Consider the following 13,219-nt stretch of genomic DNA (forward strand, 5'->3'; position numbering starts at 1 on the left):
ATTTTTCCAGCATATGCATGGGCTTAATCCCTAAAACCCAATGCTCATTTATCTCAACTTAAGCCTTTGGAGTTAATTCCAATAACTCATAATTCTTAATTGCTTAAGCCCATATAAATTAATTCCTAACCCATAGCAATTAAATTGCCTAAGCCCTTAGAAATTAATTACTAAGTCCAATCATCTCTAAGTAATGAGCCACTTAGGAATCTATTCCTCTGGCCCACGTTTTATTAAATAAAACAATCTAACATAAATAAATATTTAACCGAGGCTAATAGTATCTGGTCAATTTACATAAGCTCAAAGAGTGATCGAAAGGAAAAAATACAATTAGTTTTAAATAGATCTGTGAGTATTTCACTTGACTCTATTTAATCACAATTGATTCCATTAAACAAATGTGACTGCACTCTAATATGTATTTTCAAATTAATGAATCAATCTCCGTGACATACTTATTTATTACATATTACCCCTCCATGGAATTATTCCATAGTCGAACGTCGAACCAAAATCAATACATTATTACTTAATTCACTACCACTTTTGCTTGATACTCCTGATTTAATTACATAATATATCATTTGTTTACCTTATGAGTTTTTAATCTTACCTTGCACAAATTAAGTTTCAATAAATTCCACCTAAACACTCAGGCTCGAGCTTTAAGATAATCAACCTCATTAAATTTACATTAAGTGAAATATTCTTTATCGCTTTGTTCTTTCTGACAAAGGATTTGGATTCCTTCTTGAAGATGGTGTTCCCACAATGCTACATGCAATCACCTGACACATAGAAGTTTTGACCATTGATTTGATCGCATTCATGTACATCAAAGTGACCTACACTTCACATCTGAATTTGCAATCTTCTTACGATTTAGAATAACTGTTATAAGTTGGTGTCCACGTACATCATTCTTAATCACAGTGTTGAAAGAATGATGACTCACATAGTCATCGTTCGGTGCAAGGCACTACTTTGCACTTACAACAACATATCAACCCAAAGCCCTACCTACTTCGACTAAACAAGATAGATCATTAAAGTTGACATGTTATTGTCTAGATGGATTCACAGTTCCATTTACGACTATGAACATCTTTTATAAATTACAAAGACCTATGACTATAATTTTCTGTGTGATAATCACATTGTTCACACATTAGTCAAATACAATGTAACTTAGGGTGCTTACATGTATATCATATGAAATACTCAAATATATATCCAATATTCAATATGATACAATTTATTAAAAAAAAAAAAAAAAACAACTTAATGCAATTGGAGTGTTGGACACCAGTTCCAACACCATCAACTCTAACACACTAATTTCGTGTCAGATTCGGAGGCTAGGTCAAAAATTGTTAGTCCTAAATGTTACGTGTTAGGTTCGGGTTGTGTTTTGACATAATTATAAAACTATATAAGCCAACCTTAACCCAACCCATTTAATTAAACGAGTGTCAGACTCTTCACCCTAACCCACTAATTTCGTGTTTGATTCATATCAATTTCGCAAACCGTGTTAAAAATAGTCAGCCTTAACTCCGCCCCTCATAGACTAAACTGGAACTAATCACTCAACGTCTACGATAAATTAAGCAGATTCGAGAATTCAAACATCCTCCACACCATTCCTGCTTCCTTCTCGTGAAAAGCCAAAAAAAAAAAAATTTAACGAAATACAAACTTCTGCATCTACTCTTCGACAAAATTAAATGGGTTCCATATAAGCTTTCTTTGTTTTTGGAAGCATTCTCACCCCTCCCAGCTGCACGTCCCTCCTCCATCCATGTCAACAGTAGAAAGGGAAAAAAGTGCACATGGTAGAGGAGTCAGCCATAGAAGGGGGTGGCATGCATGACATATCCGAATTAAGGCCCATTATTTTGGAGACGACCACCGACCTTATTCACACGGCTTTTACTTGGTATCGATCCTTTTTGCATGCAAATATTAAAGCAGTACTTCAACAAGATTCTGATAAAGTGATAATGATGGGTGCTTTGAATATTAGCCTCCGACCCAGACTTTCATTTGTGGAGCGAAAATCGCACGGCTTACTCTCAAAAGCATACGCTATTGATCTCGCATGTTCCACATTTTTTTTTTTTAAACTTCACTTGGGTACCAAATTTTCTTCCTTTTTTTTTTTCTTTTTTTTTTTTTTCTTTTTAAGAAAAGGTACATAAACTTCAAAAAAATCTCAATTTAAGGTATTTATTTCTCGAAAAGTCTCAATTATGAATAATCTGTTAAGATTTTCCATTAAATTCTATCAAAATTCTCAAAATACCCTTTTTCTAATTTTTTTTTTTAAAAAAAAAAATAAAGATTTAGGCATGAGTATTTTTACAAATTCCGTTAAATTTTAACAAACACTTAAATCTTAGCAATTTTTTTTTTAAAAAAAAAAGGTTGAGTATTTTAAAAATTTTGATAGGATTTAAAGAAAAATCTTAACGAAGTACCTCTAATTAAGACTTTTTAAAAAATAAATATCCTAAATTAAGACGTTTCGAAGATCAAATACTTTCTCTAAAAAAAAAAAAAATGGTGAAAATTCAGATAGCATAAGTGCAATTCCCCTCCCCTCCCCTCTCCTTCAATCATTTTTTTTTTTTTTTTGTGTCAGTACCGAAAAGTGAGAAGTCTGCAAAAAAAAGTTTAACACTTATTTTATATTCCCATTTTACCCCTGCCTTTGAATATAAAAAACGAAAAAATAAAAGAAATAAACTGAAAGGTTGGGGTAAAATAGGAATAAAAATAAATGTTGCTTTTTCAAGAAGTCAACATTTTATCCTATTCCTATTTTACCCTCAACATTTTAATAATGTGAAGAACAAAAACAAGGAAATAAACCGAAATATTGGGGGTAAAATGGGAATAAAGTAAAATGTTGAGAGGCCAACCATTCAGTAGTCTATCAGCCGTACTGACACAAACAGAAAAGAATGATTGAAGGAGAGGGGAGGGGAGGGAGGGGAAATGGGTTACTAAACATGGCCAATGTCAAGTTTGGGCCTACCGCCTACGATTAAAGTTGCGGCGCAGCCAAAACGCAAGTCGTGCTTAATTCCTCCAACCGTCCACTTTCTGAAGTGGTTGCAGATTTTTCGTTTTTTTTTTTGTGAATTTTCTTTTTTCAAATTCTTTCTTCTACGATCCTCTGGGATTTCTGGACTTACTTGTAGCTTTGAAAAGCCTCTGCCAAAACAAAATTAATTACCCATTTTAATTGAAACGTCTTAATTTGGATCCTGATGAGCTCATGGATCTTCGACTTTGAAGCTTTATATATAGTTGGAGTTTGGCTTGCCCTTTTCATGTGAAAAAAACGAACGGCAGAGATCGATGGGATTGATTGGGAGAGAATTTCGGTTATTTTTTTCGCTGGGGTGCCATCGATTAATGTTTTTCCCTCTCTGCTGCAACGGCTCAACCATTAGCCAATTTGATATCGAATTGTAAGAAAAATAATACACGGCGGCCGGGATATAATTACGGTTCCTCTCATGTACCAAAACAGGAATTGACTGAGTTGTTCCACGTGCTTTATCTCTTGAACTTTCACCTATATTTTCTCTCAATGGTGAAACATGCTACTAGAGCGATGCCGATGCCCACAATGCTCACAGTCTAAGCGCATTCAAAATAAACATGAAGAGAGCTAGAGATTGGCTTTTTCATTTTGACTTGTGTTTTTTGTTTTTTTTTTTTTTTTTGGCCCATCCATATGATAGAATGTATGCCTCAAATAGAGATTAGGATACTTAGTTTCCTTGTTTATTTTTGCCTTGACAAACTAGTTGTTGGAGAAACTATTCAGCACTATACTAGGAGATAATTGGGTGCTTTGGATGCTCTTTTTTTGGTTTTTCTCCCTAGCTATCGATCATGGGGAGGATTACATGCATTCTACGGCTCTCCTACTCATTGGAGGGGAAAGTAGGCATCATTATTCATTATCAAGTAATTGAGTGGATAATCATAAATAGGCCAGGTGGGAAGTGGGAACCATGGCTCATTGGCCTCCCTCAAATCTAGGCCTTATTCCCCCCTCATTGGCCTCATGACTCTCGTACCGTCTTGTCATGACTTGCCTTTTTGGAGCTATGTGGTCTGTGGAGTTTGCTTGGCGTAATCAACTATAGCATAATGAAGATATCATAGTAGAGAGAGAGAGAGAGAGAGAGAGAGAGATAGCTTCGAGTTCAGGTGCTGCTTACAATTTTGCATGCAAGAAAAATGTAAAACACGCGAAGACAATTGCTTCAATAATATCTCTGTCGGCTTTCACCCGGTTCTAATTAGTAATATTATAATTAAATTTTGTTAAATAAATAAAAAATATTAAGGCTCCAATTATAGTAAAGATTAGCCAATATCGCTGTATAATTAAGACCGAATTATGCAAAAATTGAATCCCAAGATATTGGAACTTTAGAGAGAAAGAAATTAAGGAAAAAAAAGAATGGAAAAGAAGGGGTTTTAGAGTGATAATGCAGTTGATTGCACGGTACTAAGCCAACAGATAGTTACAAAATGAGTAGAAACAGTCAAAAACTTGTTGAAGCTCGATGGCAAGAGGACCTAGAATGGTTATATCACCTCCCCCTATGTGGAGCGTTCATTGCTGTTATGGCCTTAGGCAAACTAAATGCTGAGTTTTGTGCTCATTGACAAAGTTATGCCTTTAGTCAGATATTGTTCTTGAATTCATGGATGTTGAATTTTTTGAATAAAGATAATATTCTAAATCTATTTGCGGATTTCGAAGCAATGAAAATGTGCTTGGATGTTGAATAGAATTCAGATTCTTTTTGAATTTGTGTTTAGGTATTGAATTTTGGAGATCGAAAAAAAAAGTCATTTTTAATGGTATGAAGTGATTGGAAATGATTGGATTATATGAAAAGTTGTGTATAATAATTGGTGTTAAATTTATTAAAAATAAATAAATAAATAAACTTAAAAAAAAATTAAAATTCAAAAAAAAAACAAAAAACAAAAAAGGAAGGGTGGCTGCGCGCCACCTCCGGCGGCTGCTGGGGGTGGCCCAACCACCCCTTTCCTTTTTTGTTTTTTTGAATTTTTTTTTTAAAAAAATAAGTTTATTTATTTATTTTTTAATAAATTTATATTTTTTTATTCAGATGGACACGTGTCACTATCTTATTAATTTAATGTAGCGCTGACGTAACATTTAATAGAATCTGTCAAATTTTTTAACAGAATATGACTTCAATGATCAATTTGTAATTATAGTTTACCACGAGGACCTTTTATGAACTTTTAAATCATAAGGAATGATTCGTAATTATGGCATACCCCAGGGACAAGTAGTGCAATTATCCCTTAAATTTTTTGAGATTGGAAAAAAAATATTTTTTAATGATAGAAAATGATTGGATTGTATGAAAAGTTGTATATAATGATTGGTGTTATGAAAATTAATGTCAGTAATGATTGAAATAATCATGGCTTTTGAATATTGACATTTGAATATTTGAATATTTAAATCCAAGTTTTATCAGGGTTGAACGTGGGTTTTCGGGTTTTTGAATAAAACTCAATTAGAATATGGAAAAAGTTTCAATCCAAACAATTCATACTGTAGTTATCCTTAACGCTACAATCTCGATATCTTTTAAGTAACTGTTACGCTGATGTGGCTGATTGAGACTGTCAAAAATTTTTCTATGGTCAAGTCTTAATTATCACCCATTTCCCCTGCCTTGTCCTCTTCTTCCAACCATACACACACTCTAATAACTCATACACGCAATCATAGCAACACTCACTACACAAAAATAAGCTCAACCATCTTATTCTCCAACTCCATACAATCCACTTTACATCCGATCTATTCTAATACACTAGCTTTACCAAAGAAAGCTTTGAGCTTTTTAAAGAAAAGCTCGCTCTTTCACTATTTCAACCAAAACACCAAACATTTCATACTCATACACACCCACATCATATAAATTCTGAAATATATATTAAATCCATGTACCATATATCATTCGAATCGTCAAGAAATTTAAAGAGAAAAGTGTCAAGATCTTACCCTCAAAAGCATACTCTATGCCTTTTTGCCCCATGGCCACTCTGTCCTCTTCTTCCCCTATATATCAAATTTCTTAACTTTCCTTTTAGTTGGTGGCTAATTCATGGGTACGAAGTTTGGGACGCACAAAAGGAACACAAACCCAAAATTCCACTTTTTATTATAGCTCAAAAAACGGCCTTTTTTTCACAATCTAGACTGCAAAAACAGTCCGAACGGTATCTCTAGATAAAATTGTGCACTTGCGCTCAGTAAAATGGGCATAAATTTTGTTGCGATTCTCAAAATCGTTGATGTGACCCTAATATGAAAAGCTCTTTTTGAAACGCATGTCGTGGTCACTATGTCAAGCTTGGGGAGTTTCATCTTAAGGCTCAAAATCTAATGTTTTTTTTCTTATAATACAGTATTTCCAGTGTTTTTACGTCCTTCAAGAAACTCATCTGAACTTTTGCACCTTAATTGATCCAATAGTAATTTCCCTTTTAGTTACAACATATTTTCATTAGATTTATCATCGTTGCACCTGGATTCACATTTTTGTCTATTTTGTGTATAGATTGAATTTACGTAGGCATGGAGTTTTTGTTCCTAACCGTGCAACGAACATCTATGTATTTGGTTCTCTTTTTACAGCATTCCTTAATTCAAAGTCACAGCGGAGCTAACGTGTTGCGGTACTAGTACTCCTCCAAACCATTCACGGCCTCTCAATCGTTGTCTACTTTTTTTCTTCAACGTCCTTTTCCCTCCTTTTTCCTTTTCTTTTTCTTTCTCCGTCCTTACCTTTTTTATTTCTTGTTATTCGAAACATAATTTTCTTTAAAAAAAAAAAAAAAAAAAAAAATTGGAATAAAGTATAATTTCTTTTTCTCTTAGATGTAATTTAATTTTGACTATGTGACGAAATAAATATCTATTTTTTTAATCTAAGGGAGAACTTCGTTTATAACTCTTGAACTTTCACCCCTTTCGAAACAAAATACTTGAACTTTAAAACATTTCAATTTAGGGTATCCATTTTTCAGAAGGTTTTAAAAAAATAAACACGTGTATTTTGAAAATTTTGATAGGATTTAATAGAAATGAATAATTGCGTCATTAGTCCATGTGGTTGGCCTATATTAAAAATCACTCCATGTGATATCAGCATGAATTCAAAGATATATGTAGTTGGCTTAATTTACAAATCGATCCCTGAAGTCAAATTCCATTAAAAATTTTGACATATTTTGTTAAACGCCACGTAAGCGCCATATCAGCCAATAAAATGGTGACACGTGTCCATCTTAATAAATAAATAAATATATTAAAAAATAAATAAATAAAACTTATTTTTTAAAAAAAAAATGGGTGGCCGCTAGTAGTCAGGGGTGGCCGTGCTTGGGGGTGGCCAGGCCAACCCTTTGCTTTGTTTCTTTTTTTCTTTTTTCATTTTAATTTTTTTCTTTTTTAAAAAAAAAATGAATTTTATTTATTTTTTAATATATTTTTTTTTATTAAAATGGACAAGTGTCGCTATCTTATTGGCGCTTATGTGGCATTTAACTGAATCTGTCAAAAAATTTAACAGAATTTGACTCCAAGAATCGATTTGTAAATTAAGTCTACTACAAGGATCTCTGAATTCATATTAATACCATAGGGAGTGATTTGTAATTTAGGCCAGCCACAGGAACCAATGGTGTAATTATTCCTAATAAAAAATTCTAACGGATAACTGAGATTGAAACTTTCTGAAAAATGAATATTCTAAATTGAGACGTTTTAAAGTTTAAGTACATTCTTTTAAAGATGGTGAAAGTTCAGGGGTTATAAATGAAGTTCGACATTTCTTTAATTATTCTAATGAAGTTTAAACAAAATATTTCAAGAAGTTTGATCATAAAATAGGTGATTAAGAGTCCGTTTAAATTTGCGATTTTAAAATGTGATATTTGAAAAAGTGATTTTTGAAAACGCAGTTAAGCGTTTGGCAAAATCGCAGTTTGACCTTTAAAATTCTGCGTTTTCAAAAAAACCACCACATTGCCTGCAATTTGAAAAACTAATTTTCTGCATATGTTTTTAAATCACAATTTTTTAAAAATACAATTTCCAAACAATACACTTTTACAATTTAATTTAAAATCATATTTTTTATCTATTAAATCGTAATCCCAAACATAAATACAGCGAGAACGACAACAAGTGCTTATATTCAAGGAACTGGAGCTGCGGCGGCCACATAACCGTACCCATCAAAACATGTTTTAGTTGTGATATGGCCTAAAAGTCCCATAAATTCCACGCCTCCAATTCCCATATTTTTGCAATGTTTGATATTTCTTTGTATCACAATGACGAATTTTCTTTTCTTGAAATAATAAAATAATGTTTAAATGTCTCACTTAATTATAGCGTATTGAACGAAATAATGATCTTGGAGTAGACCCATGCCATTTTATTTTTAATCATGAACATTTTCTCAATTTCGAAAATAAATAGAGACATAGATATAACATTTAAGGATACTGTTTAATTCAAAAACCTAAGACTTTAGGTTTGATTCAATATATATATATTGGCCGCTATTCTTATCGTTTTTATTTTTTTAATGAAAAATATGAGTATTAATTTTATTGATCAAAGATTATGAGCATAAAGCTCTTACATCACAAAACATAAAGGTATACAAAATCATAGCCACATACTAGACATCATCATAGATACATACAAAATTTTTACAATAAAGTGCTATTTATAACTTTCTTTTTCCGCTAACCCAGGGATAAAAATAGTTAAAGAGCAGATCTGCTCCGAGCAGACTAGATCTAATACAAGTGTAGTCAAATATTCTAAAAATTTATTTAGGCTGTAAGAGATAACATCTCACGCCGAACTATTCAAACCATTAGAGATAACCTCTCACACCTGACTAAACTTCATCTCATAGATCGTCCATGAAGGTAGATCTACAGAGAATAAAACTCTTATTCAAAGCAAAAACACAACCAACAAACTGTAGCAACGGCCAAGGAGGAGATGAACAGCACATCACAGAAATAGATGGACGAATGCATAATGAAGATGCCAAAATTGCTAATCTAGTTAGAGAACACCTATATAACAAAAGAAAAAATCGGAATGGGAGGGGGAGATTCAACTGCTCCATTTGTTTCAAGGTAAAACATTTTCCGCGAAATTTTTTTTGAGGAAAATTGAAAAATAATAATGACTCATAAAAGGTATAATCAACTGTAAAACATGCAACCAAAATATAAAAGCAGAAAAGCAATAGACACAAATATTTTGGTAACAAAATAGAAATTCTTTGTACCAAAGAGAAAAAACACTTGGAGGTAGACAAACTTAGAAAATCCACTATTCAAAAGAAATAGCTAGTTACAAGATAGTACTCACAAACTTTTTTGCAGTAGTTGAACATCTCTCAACCAGACCATTTGTCTGAAGAGTTCTTCAATGGATCCCTTTAACATAGAGCTCGTCTTTGAGTTAGACTTCAAACGGTTGAACAATACAACAACAAATAAAAACTCTAAGAGCGTTAATACATCTAACAATTTCTGCCTAAATACACTCTCTTAACACACAAGAATTCTACACTGAATTCTTACAATAACACAACCTATGAGCTTCTTCAAATAGGCTTCAAAAATCATAATTCTACTCAAACTCGAATTTGCATAGGCGGCGTCTGGACTTGGCTCCTGGCGTCCGGACCTGCAACTAAAATGTCATGAAATCACTGAAGTGGGTCCAGACTTGCAACCCTAGGGCCTGGACGGATGCATAAAATACTTCATCTGTCTGCAGTCATCGTATCACCGTCCAGACCTTCTTGCAGACAAATTTTCTCTGGGGCTCGCGTCTGCTGAGTCATCCGAACTTCTTGTAGAAGGATGCTCTTTGTGAGCTAGAATTAAAGAAGGATGCTATTCAGACTTGTAGAAGGATGCTATTCAGACCTTCATAGGACTATAAGCTTCTGAGCTAGGCGTTTAGACTTTGGCATCTAGGCGTCCGAACGGGTAATTGGAAAAACCGACTTTCTGAGCTATAAAGTCTCCAGAAATATTTCCTTCAACAGAAAATTACCTTCTTAGGGATGTTCTGTGCAGATACTTCATTGTTCAGCTCTTTCCATATTGGAATTAATATTCTGCAACAATTTTTCTAGAATTACAGTGTCCCTGTTATGAAAGTCCCTAATATAGAAGCATTTTTGTCATCCAAAATGTAGCCAATTAAAATAAACCAACAAAAATGATTTTAGCTAAAAACATTTTATGGTGTTTGTCTCGTACAGAAAATCAGCGATCGACGACAATAGAAAAGACGAAGGTAGGGGACCTTTGACGGCGGTAAAGAATGAACTATGAGGGAGAGTGTGTGCGAGAAGGAGAAGCTCAAAGTTGAAAAATAGTTTACGGAAATAAAAAAAAAAAAAAAAATGGAAACCATTTTACACAGCTTAAAAGCAAGTTTTCCTGGTCAACCAAAAATGTTTTTGATTTGATAAAGATTTTTGGTACTGCAAAATAAAGAAAAAAAATTCAAAAAAAAATTACGTCGAAACAAACGGAAAATTAATACTGATAAAAAACTATATTATTAGAGCTGGTTTATCATTTGAAAGAAAAAAGTCGGTGTAACTTTTAAAAGTAACATTATATCTATATATGGTTGAAGGACCTTATTCTCATGGCTCAGTCCAATTATAGATCAAACCCACCCCCCCCCCCCCCCCCCCCCAAAAAAAAAAAAAAAAAAAAAAAAAAAAAAAACTAGCATTTTGAAAAATCAAACTTGAAGTAAAAACTAAACAAACCATATTTCACTATCTTATATATATTATAAAAAATTAAAAAATAATAATTATAACGTGTCACATATATATACATGCAAATCTCCTACAAAATTCAGTTCACTCGAATATTGTTGGAAGACAATCGAACAAGACTAAGATGTTGGGATCACATGTAAAGCATCAATAATTTTTCCTTCATGTATGAGCCTCTATCACAATTATTATACTTCTCAATCCACTTCCAATATGTTATCTCTTAATTGAAAGTCTAAGTTCATGATTTTAAGTCCAATTAACTATATTATATAAACCATTTAATTTTATTATTTTAATTCCATGTGTAAGATGAGAACATCAGTGATTATGTCATGAAATTCAAAATATGATTAAGAACAACTCAATTTTTTTTCTTTAATATGGGAAAAAAATTATGTGATTGGTGTAGAATAACTCATATGTACAATATTATTTACACGTGCACCACACCGGTGCCAAATAGGTTCAAAACTTCAAACCCAAGCATTCTCTCTCGGATGACTAATCAGCTGCACACTCTGGGAGCTAGCTTTGAAAGGACACGTGGAACTCACAAAACCGTTGACCAAGTGAAGATACGTCTTCAGATCGTGACATGTGGCCATATCCCCCTTCTGGAGGTACGGTGACTCCCTGCTACTAAGTCTAAGCTCCTGTCCCACGTCAGTATAAACCCACTGCATTTCTTCCCAGCGCTTGTTCACCCAGCCCGGAATGCCAGCTGCGTGGGCACTCTGCTTACTCGCCACGTCACCATGCCTGAACACAAACCCAGGTACTTTGGTAATTACATCATCGGAGTTCACAATCCTAAGTATCCTGGTCCCACTTCTTTCCAGGTGGGCCCTAAAGCCCCTGTTCCCGACACGTGGCCCACCGAATGAAATCACCGTCACCATTGGTGCATTTTCGTAAGTGGTGGTGATATCGTATGCGGTGAGCGTAGCCAGTGCGGCACCAAGGCTGTGACCCGTGATCGTGAAGCTAAGTGGCTCATCACCGTACATTTCAATCACCCTCGCGATCTCTTCCCTCACCATCTCTTGCAAGCTACGACACGTGGCGGTCTTCGAAGTGTAGAGGCTCAGGAACCCACTCTCTACCATGGGCCCCTGCCCATCTTCCTTGGGACCGACGTGGTTAGGTAATTCGGTTAAGGTAGCGCGTAGGTTCTCCACCCACTCCAAGCAGGTGGCCGTGCCTCTATACGCGATCACAACGTCACGCCGTCCAAGCCGTGCGATCTCCTCCTTGTCCTGACAGACCGCCACGTAGCCAATCCAGCTGGACTGGGTGGACACCCAGCTCGGGTGGGCCATGTTAAACCAACGTGGCAACTGGACCCCACACGTGGCACGAAGGTTCCGGGTGATTTTGTACCCCGTTTCGCCTATGCCTGTCTGGGAGAAGAGCGAGTGTCTGGGGTGGCGACACATGGCGTAGGTTGGGGAGGAGGGGTCGAAGTCAAAGGAACGATACGCTGCCTCGACGAACTGTCCGTAGCGCAGAATTTCGCAGCGTAGGTTGTCGTGGAGAGGGTCGAGCAAGCCCTCCCAGTTGTTGATGCCCTGAAACTCCATCCACCTCTTGCCGAGTTTGGCAGACTGATCGGCGACGCTGCGTTTTGAGGAGTCGTGCTTGCTGAGCGAGCTGCATGAGACCTCAAAGCTTCTCAATGCGAAGCTTTTAGTGTTGGGTTTCAGTAGAGTGGTAGAGGCGGCACAGTAGTGCATGCCCACCGAAGCTCTTGGTACAGGTGGAGTAGTACTACTGCATGGGCGAACAGCTCCAAAAACAAGCCTCATTTTCTCGTGAAGTTAATTTGGCTGTTTTTGTGGAGCTGGGTAATTCTCACTACACTTGGTTGTCATAGTTTCCAAGACTGATATGGTGCATAGTTTTATAGTAGAGGAAAAGAGAGAGAGAGAGAGAGAGAGAGAGTGAGTGGACGGTGGTGAAGAAGGACTAGGTAGATAATTCGATTTGTGTGTGAGAGAGAGAGAGGGAGATTACAAAAATGTGACGAGAAAGATTACAAATGATAACTGGAAACGGCTTTGGATACAAAAATGTGAGCATCAGAGAGAGAGAGAGAGAGAAGTGGGTTGAAAGGTGTTTGACTAATCGCTATGGGTCCTGATGAATAAATGGACAGTGACAGATTTGTCTTTCCGACCAGAGGTGGCACGTGTTTTCAACAGTACGCGTCTCATGGTCAGCTCAACTCAGCGTGGCCTGACTCGCCTGAGCCATGTACTTTTTTTTTCTTTCTTTTTTTTCTTTTTTTT

General features: G+C 35.3%; 1 protein-coding gene across 1 annotated transcript; it reads right to left on the reverse strand.

Moving 5' to 3' along the window:
* Positions 1-11,269: 11,269 nt before the first annotated feature.
* LOC133880595 (phospholipase A(1) DAD1, chloroplastic-like) lies at positions 11,270-12,780 on the reverse strand. The gene has a single exon (XM_062319580.1). The coding sequence runs from the start codon at positions 12,734-12,736 to the stop codon at positions 11,405-11,407; it is 1,332 nt and encodes a 443-aa protein (XP_062175564.1). The 5' UTR covers positions 12,737-12,780; the 3' UTR covers positions 11,270-11,404.
* Positions 12,781-13,219: the final 439 nt, after the last annotated feature.

The sequence above is a fragment of the Alnus glutinosa genome, chromosome 10, assembly GCF_958979055.1.
Source record: "Alnus glutinosa chromosome 10, dhAlnGlut1.1, whole genome shotgun sequence".
NCBI lineage: Eukaryota > Viridiplantae > Streptophyta > Magnoliopsida > Fagales > Betulaceae > Alnus > Alnus glutinosa.

Bases quoted from the DNA above. Each gene is read 5' to 3' on its own strand.
- LOC133880595 (XM_062319580.1), bottom strand. From the start codon at position 12,736: ATGAGGCTTGTTTTTGGAGCTGTTCGCCCATGCAGTAGTACTACTCCA.